Source organism: Erpetoichthys calabaricus, chromosome 4, assembly GCF_900747795.2.
Source record: "Erpetoichthys calabaricus chromosome 4, fErpCal1.3, whole genome shotgun sequence".
NCBI lineage: Eukaryota > Metazoa > Chordata > Cladistia > Polypteriformes > Polypteridae > Erpetoichthys > Erpetoichthys calabaricus.
This window is the reverse complement of record NC_041397.2, coordinates 248,161,274-248,171,367: the sequence shown is the minus strand read 5'-3', so window position 1 is coordinate 248,171,367 and position 10,094 is coordinate 248,161,274. Positions and strand designations below refer to the sequence as shown.

General features: G+C 38.2%; 1 protein-coding gene across 1 annotated transcript in view; it reads left to right on the top strand.

Moving 5' to 3' along the window:
* Window positions 1-10,094, top strand: part of parp4 (poly (ADP-ribose) polymerase family, member 4) — a 160,141-nt gene that overhangs the window by 38,857 nt on the left and 111,190 nt on the right. Inside the window, exons 8-10 of the mRNA XM_051926163.1 lie at window positions 2,807-2,944; window positions 7,323-7,496; window positions 7,866-8,026. Coding sequence (XP_051782123.1) covers window positions 2,807-2,944; window positions 7,323-7,496; window positions 7,866-8,026 — 473 coding nt within the window. The remainder of the gene's footprint in view (window positions 1-2,806; window positions 2,945-7,322; window positions 7,497-7,865; window positions 8,027-10,094) is intronic.

The following is a 10,094-nucleotide window of genomic DNA, read 5'->3' as shown; positions in this document are numbered from 1 at the left end:
ACTCGAAGGATTTCAAGATATAATATACACAAGAGGTAACACTGCAAAAGCGGCCCAAACCAGAAAAGACAGCTGGCAAAAAGTGGCTGACAAATTAAACGCGTGTGCATTGTACTTACTGAAAGCAGCGTTACGGATTTTCCAAATGTTCATTTTTTTCCCTCTGCTTAAAAAACATTGAAAAAGCGGCGCGGATTGGTTTGCAGCGTGTAAAACAGTTTGTTTGTCGCGGATAATTTGCTATCCACACAGGGACGAACCAGGATGCGAACCCACAATCTTCCACCGTCTCCTTACTGCAAAGCAGCCGTACTTCTACAGCGCCACAAGGCAGTTAAAGAATGCACCGGGCCACATGTTCATTTTTTCCCCTGTGCTTAAAAGACATTAAAAAACTGTTTCTCAACTGTGACTCCGGAACAACTCAGTACGCGAAAAAACGGCCAGAATCGCAAACAACAATGAAAACTCTACGTGACTCACAGGTAGTGATGGGCCGCTCGATACTAAGGTTTTGAAACTGTGTCGAGCTTTCAAAGCACTGCAGATTTTAATACTTGATCGAATAATGACATCTGTGATTTAAGGATTTCACATTTTCTTTCTCAAATGTGCTTACCTATATCATGGCAAAGTACAGGGATAAACCTTTATTTTCTGTCTACTCCGTTTTAATTAAGACAGACCAAAGAAAACATTTAAGGCTATTAAATGTGATCTCAAGAAAAGATCAGGGTTAATTATAATACTAATAACAGGAGCGATTATAATGATACAGTGCAAAAGTAAATACTAATTGAAAGAGCCGGGAACGCATGAGGTGAGGCGTCTTGTTTTGTTTAACTCTTGCTATCGTATAGTGCATTCTGCCTGTCGGCGTTAGTTATATTTATATTTTTTAGACATCAGACACTAGAAGCTGCTGACGAACCCTTCTCTTCGTTGTCAGTCTGTAGCTACGAAAAAATAAAAGCAATACGACTTTTAACAGACGTCATTGAAGTATATCATAAGTTTCTGTAAGGTTAATGAAAATGGCCAGGAGGTGTCACGAGAGAGGTGAGTGTCAAATGCTTTGAAGCTTCGATACGATTTCTGACACAATTGCTTCAAACGTGTTGATGCTTCACGAGGCTTCACCCCGCCCATCACTACTCACAGGTTACTGAATGAGAAATCAGCAGACTAGCATGACGGATGGGGCGTAATGGGCGTCCTTCCCCTCTCCTCCGGATTTTTCAAATGTTAATTTTTTCCCTGTGCTTAAAAATCATTAAAAAAGTGGCCTGATTATGCGGCGTATGGTACGCCGCGGGTTGGCTAGTTGGGAATAAAATCCTAGTACCCAGTCGTAACCATTACATTACCATGCTGTCCAAATTTACGTTGGAGGCATTGTTTATGAACTATTTTGTGTTTTTGTATTATGTTAATTTACGTAAGTTTATTTAGATGTATGCCATGTTTCCTTTATTTAAAGCAGGAGGCACAGCCACTTGACCATACAGCTGTGGAACTGCCCCAACCAGTAATTAAAGAGTACTGTACTTCCATTTAAACTGGAGCTTAGACATTGTCTTTAGGTTTAGAGATTCTTGGTTTTATTCAACTTTAGGTTTTGCCTTTTTGTTCCTGTCTAACTTTTTTGTGCAATTTTAAGTTCATATTGTATGTTTGTTTTACTGTCCTTTTCCCTCTCATCCTTATTCTGATCATTTTGTAGACTTCAAAAAAATAGCCCATTTGTTATCCTGTGCAGTCTGGAAGCCTAACACTAGGCATATTTGTTCCGTACCGTGCCCAAGCACGATTGTTCCCCCCTCCCTTTTCCCCAGCTGGCCTGCACTCACACTGCGCTTAATGTTCTGGGCCCAGGCTCACTTTCGTCATGACTATGCAATTTTCTGTAAAGCCAAAACAAGATCCAAATGTGGAGTGACAGCATGCATGTCAAAATGATTTTACTTATTTTGTGGTTGTTTTGGAGTCATCTAGGGCAGGAGAACGCTCTACCCTTGTACAGATTTATTGAGTGTGCAGCGCAGTGTTTTGCTGTTAATCGTGCTGTATGAACAAGAAGATTTTTATGGTGACAAATGATGTTAACGGAGGAATTTGTAGCTTTTTTTGCCAGCTACAATTCCTGTTCATGTGTAATGTGAGAATAAAAAACTGTTTTTAAAATATACTGAATGAAATGAGAATTGCACTATCTGACTTGTGTTATGTCTGTTTTCCGTGTTCTGACATGTTTAGCGATCACACTGTTCCCAAATGTTACTGAACTGTACTTCGGCTCACCTCTTCCAAGTGGGCCACGGCATGCTACAGTTGGCCCGGCACGGAGCAATCACACTAGTCAAACAAAGTAGACTTTGTGGGGTTACATGTGGACAAACATGCCAATGTGAGTACATCCCTAAGTTTGGGGTGACGCTGCCTGGGGTGAAGCCTGTCCAGTTGGCCTAGACCTGTATAGATTACAAGTCTGACTTTTTTGTTTCTTATTTTGAGGCCTGCACTCATTTGTGAAGTTTATATAGTACAGTGATAACAACATATAGGAAACAAGGCCTACTGAATGGATTATACATGACACTGAGCATGAAGGGATGTGCATTGCTTCTTTAATTTAAATGGCCCTTGTTTCTTTGTGTATTTCCACCCTTTGGATATATTGTAAAGGCTACATCCAAGACATCTTGGGATCAAAAGTATATCAGATATACTGTATGGTCATATTTTTTTTTTTATTTTAGATTCATTATAATTATCATATTTTCCTTTTTACCATTTCACTTGGCAGCTGCTACTTGAAGAAGCCTTGAGCAGCAGTATTATCTCTCAAGAAGTAGGAGTTTTTGTTGAACTGATTTGGACAGCAGCACATGGATGCCTTAATGAAGTGCTTTCTTGTCCCATCGACCGTATCAGCCCAAATGATGTAAGTATGCTATGCATAAATCAAATTCCAACATTGACATCCAACCTGTATAAATGTTATGTTGCTTGTTTTCAGTATAGAACTGATTTAATAAATTATTATGGTTTGTCTGGCTTTCTCTTTTTGTGTATTGTTAGTACAAACAGATTGCAAATGCTGTTATTGAATAGATCTTTATTAATGTATACATTTTGACATAATGAAAGTATTGCCAATAAACATACTGACTTTAGAATTTGTGTTTTTTGACATACTTATTAGTACCTTATATTTACAGCTACTTACTGCTAGGCACTATGCAAGTGTGAAATAGCAAATAAATAAATAAACAGCGTGATTATTTGTTAACAATCTTAATGTAATTTTTTTATCTGATACTTACCCTGCTTTGTTTGTACTGATGGCCCAGAAAAACTTGATTCTCATGGAGAATGGAGATCACTAAATTCTTGATACAATGGGTTTCAGTGGAAACCCATTTTGAAGTACAGCAAAAATATCAAAATCCATCCATTTTCCAACCCGCTGAATCCGAACACAGGGTCACGGGGGTCTGCTGGAGCCAATCCCAGCCAACACAGGGCACAAGGCAGGAAACAATCCTGGGCAGGGTGCCAACCCACCACAGGACACACACAAACACACCCACACACCAAGCACACACTAGGGCCAATTTAGAATCGCCAATCCACCTAACCTGCATGTCTTTGGACTGTGGGAGGAAACCGGAGCCCCCGGAGGAAACCCACACAGACACGGGGAGAACATGCAAACTCCACACAGGGAGGACCCAGGATTCGAACCCAGGTCCCCAGATCTCCCAACTGCGAGGCAGCAACGCTACCCACTGCGCCACCGTGCTGCCCAAATATCAAAATGTTAATGAAAACTCTAAAATTACTTGGATAACCCAAATGTGTTTTGGCAAAAATATTGTTAAACAGACAGAGAGAGAGTGAGGTTGGGACAATTTACAGAAAATGCTTGTACATGACAAAGAAGCACAAATTATGAAATGACTGTAGGGTTGTTTATTATAAGTAACCATAATAATCCCGGAGAATGCACATCAGAATTTCTGAATTTTAAACTTTTGATCTCCATTAACTAAAACGGAGGGTAGAGAATAAATGATTTCAGATAAGAGTGAAGAAAATACTGGTTTTAATCTGGATACATGAATTTTCTGATTAATTTTATATGTTCCAAAGAAATGTGAAACCAGTTTCAGTAACGGAAACCTCAAGCAAATCATACTTTCTGCCCAACCCTTGATGTGAATGGCTATCCTTGTCTTTCTATCAGAAAAGTTTTGGCAGAGGCTCCCACCTTCAGCAGATTCTCCTGTGAAAGCTGCCACCTAAGTTTAAGTTATCTCAGATGCCTCTGAGCGTCTTGAAACTAGATGTTGTACAGAACTAACGGTAATAGCAAATAAACAATATTTTCTCAAATGGAGAACGTCTGACCAAAGTTATTGGGCAAGAAGGGCCTTAGTCAGGAGGTGACCAAGGACCTGATTCTCATTCTAACAGCTTCAGGAACCCTCTGCTTCAGGAACCCTGTTGGAAGAACAACCATCTCAGCAGCACTCCATCAATTAGGTGTTTATGTTAGAGTGGCTAACTCCCACTTGGAGTTTGGCAAGTGGCTTTTATTTTCAATGAAATTTTACCTATTTGGAGATGATCTTCCAAACCAGAACTAATAAAATTTTCTGTGGAACCCAAATCTACCAAAGCGTCCATCTCCACAGAAAAACCATTTCTCACTGAACGTTATAATGGCGTCAGTGTTTGAAGATAAGTTGAAGTGCTCACCCAGCTAATCCCTAATTGTGACAAGCTCATTAGTTTCCATTCACTTTTTTCTTTTAATTTCTTTCAATTTAGACTCTCCACAATAAAAACAGACAAATGTCAAAATCTTCCAAATTCCATGGCAATTGAAGAATCTTTGGGAAAAGCAAGAAGTTTTAATGAAGTTTCTCTAATTCCTTTCCGTTTTTGTCTATTTTCATTTAATGTAGTACCAAGCTTTAAAGCTAAGCTTATGATTGAATCGAGAGAGTCCTCCAAATAATAGCTAGCAATTTCATCTTTTAATTCGTTTGATAAGCACCTACGAAAAACATTACCAAAGTGGCATCCTCCCACCATAGACCTGCTGCCACAGTTTTGAAAGTTATGATATTGTCATCAATAAATTTTGCACCCTGACTGCACTTTAGAAGGATCAGTAGATAAAAAAAATTGTACTGAGATAAAACAAAATCAAATTCAAGAGATAGCAGGGTGTAATCCAAGTTTAAAACTGGCAATAAAACAGATGCTTAGCAATACTCAAGGACAAAAAAGAAGTAACAGGCAGAACTAGCAAAAAAAATTCCTAACCAGAAATAGGCAAATCAACATCAATTTTAGTTTGAAGTTCATCCAAAAGCTTGAATGCATAATGTGACATCATGCACTATGTTATAGTAATCACAAGATGGCATCTGGCATAGCAACATAAAATAATGGCATGAACAACAAAAAATCTTTAAAATGGTGTTGAAATGACTAAATGTTATGATAAAAATGAGCAAATGTTGAAATATTACAATAATAATTAGCAATGCTCACAATATCAGAAATTCAGGAAACACATGAAAAGGGAATCAAAAGGCTAATTATTTTCTTTTTAGAATGGGTTTGCCAATGACAGACAGACAGACTGACAGGCATGCAAGGAAAAAAGATAGATAGATAGATAGATAGATAGATAGATAGATAGATAGATAGATAGATAGATAGATAGATAGATAGATAGATAGATAGATAGATAGAACTTTATTTGGCTTTTTACAGAAGCTCTTTAAATAAATTAATTAATAGAAAAATATATGCAGTATGTACACACACTTTAGTCTGAACACACATCAGAATGACTAAAAAGGAAGAAAAAAATTAAAAAGAAAGAAAAGAAAACTTCTGACTTGGCTGTCCCAGTTACAGTGAGGCATTATTCTGGCATATTGAGTATTGGTATAAAGGAGCCTTTCTTGACACACTTCTGAATTATTTGTTGGCTGAAAGTCCTCAGTGTTAGTGTGTCAGAGAGAGGATGCGTAGCTTTGTTCATAATGGCACTCAGCTTTGTTTTAATCCTTTCCTTTGCTACTACCTACAGGGGGTCCAGAGCGTGTCCCATAACCGAGCCCAACCTTTTAATTAGCTTGCTGATTTGGTGGCCTTCAGGTGAAGTGATGTTACCAGCCCCCAGCACATCACAAAGTAAAAAAATCACACTGGCCATCACAGACTCATAGAAGATATGAAGGAAGTCACATTAAAAGAATGCAGTGTCCTAAAGAAGAAGAGTCGACTCTGCCCTTCCTTATATAGTTACTCTGTGTTCCAAGACCAGTCCAATCTGTCACTGATGGACTCCCAAGTACTTGTAGGAGTGTACCACCTCCACTCCCTCAATAATGACCAGACGCTCTTTGGTGTGGTAAGAGTTTATAAACGGTTCCTTGGTATTTCTGATATTTAGGTGCAGACAATACCTTTTGCACCAAGAAGTAAAATTCTCCACCTGATTACTTTACACTGTCTTATCCCCTTACCAATACACCCCATAACTGCAGAATCATTCTAAGAATTTCTGTAAGTGAAATAACCTGGTGTTTTATTTATAGTCTGAGATGTACAGTGTAAAGAGAAAAGGAGACAGGACTGTTGCTTGTGGTGCTCCAGGGTTGCTCACATCCATATCAGAAGGACAGTCCTTGAGTCTCACAAACTGCGGTCTGCCCAACAGATAGTCCAGTTATCCAAGACACCATAGGCTTATCCACCTGTACATCTCTGCATATCTGCATACCTGTATATTTCAATGTGCCTTGATCTTGAATAAAGAGCCTGTGGTATGATAGACTAGAAGGCACACTCTCAGTCCTTCAGATGTTAACCTCTTGGGCCACTTAGAAAAATTGTGACCACATGAAGTGTATAACATTGATAATCCTACTTGCATTTCTATTTAGCTCAGTTAGTGGAACTCTCAGTTGCATTTTCTATCAGACATAGTAGACGTCACACTGAGCCCACTCTGTGAAAGAATGATATAATATTGTAGTTATTCCATATTTCTATATATTATTTCATACATACAGCAGGCCAAAATAACTATACTGAAATGTATTTTAGCTCCTTTAGTACTACAATCCTGTTTATATAGTGACTTGTCTATATGTAATGGCCTTAAAGCAATCTTTGCTGCACAATTTAGATCCATACTACTTTTAAGGAAGATGTAAACAGCCACTGCACTAATATTCTGTTGCCATTACCATTATAAATAGTATTTAATGGTGTATCTTTAATTTCTACAGGTAATCAGGGCAGAAGGGGTTCTTCATCGTGCACGAAAAGCTATGGAAAATAGTTGTAGTTTTTTTGACCTGAATATCATCATGTCTGAGTTCTTCCGTATTATCCCACATAAATGTATTGCTGAACCATCTATCAACATGAGGACAATTTCACAGAAGCAGGACCTATGTCAGGTAATAATTCCATACCGCACTAGTCGGACTGCTCACGCTGATACCCATCATAATGTGGTTAAACTGAATCCCTCTCCGTGTGTCAAACTCTAATTTGCAAATAGATCTTTCAATAAATCTGTATTTTTGTAATATAAGAATACACACAGAAAAGAGGAAATGATGCACTAAGTCAGGTTCTTTGTTTAGTTAACAAGCAGGTTGTTTCAATATCTCATCAAATCATTTCCTTCACATTGGTACAGCATCAACTAGAGCAATAAGACTGGCTTAGAGATTCGGAAAACCTAGTCATTTCTGTTGCTATTTATCATCTGTAATTTTACGTTTTGTAATGTCATTTGATTTTCTTTTTTTTTGCCTCATCAGTTAATTAGAGATATTGTCAATGTAAGTGAATCCACTTTCTGGAGCCGTACACCTTCATCACTTGCCAAATACCGAGCCCTGAGGTGTAGCATTGAACATATAGAACCAGAAACAGAAGAATACTTTAACCTTACAGAACTTTTAAGACCACATGCTAAAAGGTAAACAAGCTTTGTCACATTTCGGACTGTTTTATCCAGATCAAGAATGAATGGGACAGAGGCTCTTGTCCGAGATGCCTCAGAGCCAGAATTGCCAGATGTATACATTATTTTTTAGATTTTATCTCTCTCTCATTGCTATTAACATAAGAATTATTCTTTAGTTACAGAAGTATGGAACAATCTTCGGTTCAAGCTGCTTTCAGTTATGAGGATATAGAATAGCCTCACAGTAAGAGACTGGGTTTGCATCATGGGTGTTCCCAACGTGGAGTTAGCCTGTTCTCCCCATGTCCATATAAATTTCCTCTGGGTGCTCCACCTTCCTCCCACCTTTGAAAGACATGCATGTTAGGTGAATTGGCAAGGCTAAATTGGCCCTAGTGTGTGTGTGTGCGTGTGTGTGTGCGTGTGTGTGGGTGGGTGTGTTCATCCTGTCAAGGACTGGCGACCTGTGCAGGTGTTGTTCCTCCCTTGTGCCCAAAGTCTTCTGGAATAGGTTCCAGCTTCCCCACAACCCTGTTCAGGATAAGTGGGCTTGAAGATGGAAGAATGGATGGATGAATATGAAATATGGCTTCCTGCCTTAGTTACTACTATAAAATAAGTGATGTTTTGTGTTTTATTAAAAAAAATGGAATGTATGTATAATTACGTATGCAACCAGAGGCTTGAATTGTTACACACTTGGTGAACAGATGCCACAAAGGCACCTGCACATGTAGCAAACCCCTTTAATCCCGGCTTTTGTACAGGAAAAGCTAGAATCTGACACACAACATGACACACTGCCCTGCAAAGCAGACCTGACCAATCAGGTGAGACAGAAGCTATGGCAAACAGTAATAAAGCAAGATATATTTTATTTAATGTTCACAATTTTAAAAGTCTTCATCCAGAAAAGAGCAAAAGAAAGCAAATACAAAATCCAATAGAACAAAATATAACAACAGGGTTCAAAAAACAAGCAGAGATATCCAACTAAACTCGAGCAAGTCCAAAAAGAGGAAAAGAACACAAGTTCAAAAATGTTGTGTCACCCAGCAATGGAAGGACCAAAAGATAAATAACAGTCAAAATAAGGAAGCTGAGGTCAAAACCAAGACGTAGAAAAGTACCTAGTATTCAGAGTTTAATCGTGATCCAAACTTGAAATTGAAAGAATAACTAAGAGATTCAACTGCCCAGAGCTTATAAAAGGACACAAACAAACTTTGTTTTCTTTTTCTTTTGAACAATCCTCAAAATTCAGACAAGGAAGCGACCTCAGCTTTCAATCTTTATACCCCGTGAACCCAACATTACTTTGTTTGTTAACCTTGATGTTACTGTTTGCAGCTGCATAGCAACTGCCAAACCAAACCATTCAAAATGTATCTCCCAATGAAACCAAAATGAGTCGTGGGAGAACACAAAATAAATAATAAACATTAAAACAATGGCGAAAAATTACAGAACCTTCAAAATTGATTAAACAAAACCCCAAACGTAGAGGGAGAGAAAAATCACAATGAAACCACTAGTACTGTAATCATGACAAAAAAAAAATAATCAAAATGCATAAACTGAGCTTGACTAAAGTCACTTACAGAGGCAGAATCCACAATACATGAGTAACCTGTTTCTCTCCTACTTCCCCTTTTATTAATTTGCCCCTGCCATCATGTTGCTGCTGTTTGATTAATACTCAAGGCAACACATACAGATAGGAGGAGCCAAGGACTGTGAAAAGATGAAAAGGAGTGACTACTGTGGAACCCTAGAGACCTTCTGACAGGAATACTCAGAATAAGACTGAAAACCTGTGAAGTATATGTCCCAAGGCCCACAGAAATCTTGGATTGGAATTATGAGGGGACATATGCATTTCTGTAAGATGTTTCTGTCACTAAGTTAAGCCACTTGCTTAATTGGATTGAATATGCAAGACTGATATTTGTGCACTTACTTGTATGGCTTAAAAAAGTAAATTACAGTAGTAGTAATTGTTCTTTTTCATGCCTTTTTAGCTTTTTTTTTATTTTGCTCGTGTTTCTCCCTACTTTTTGGATATTTTTTATACACTGTG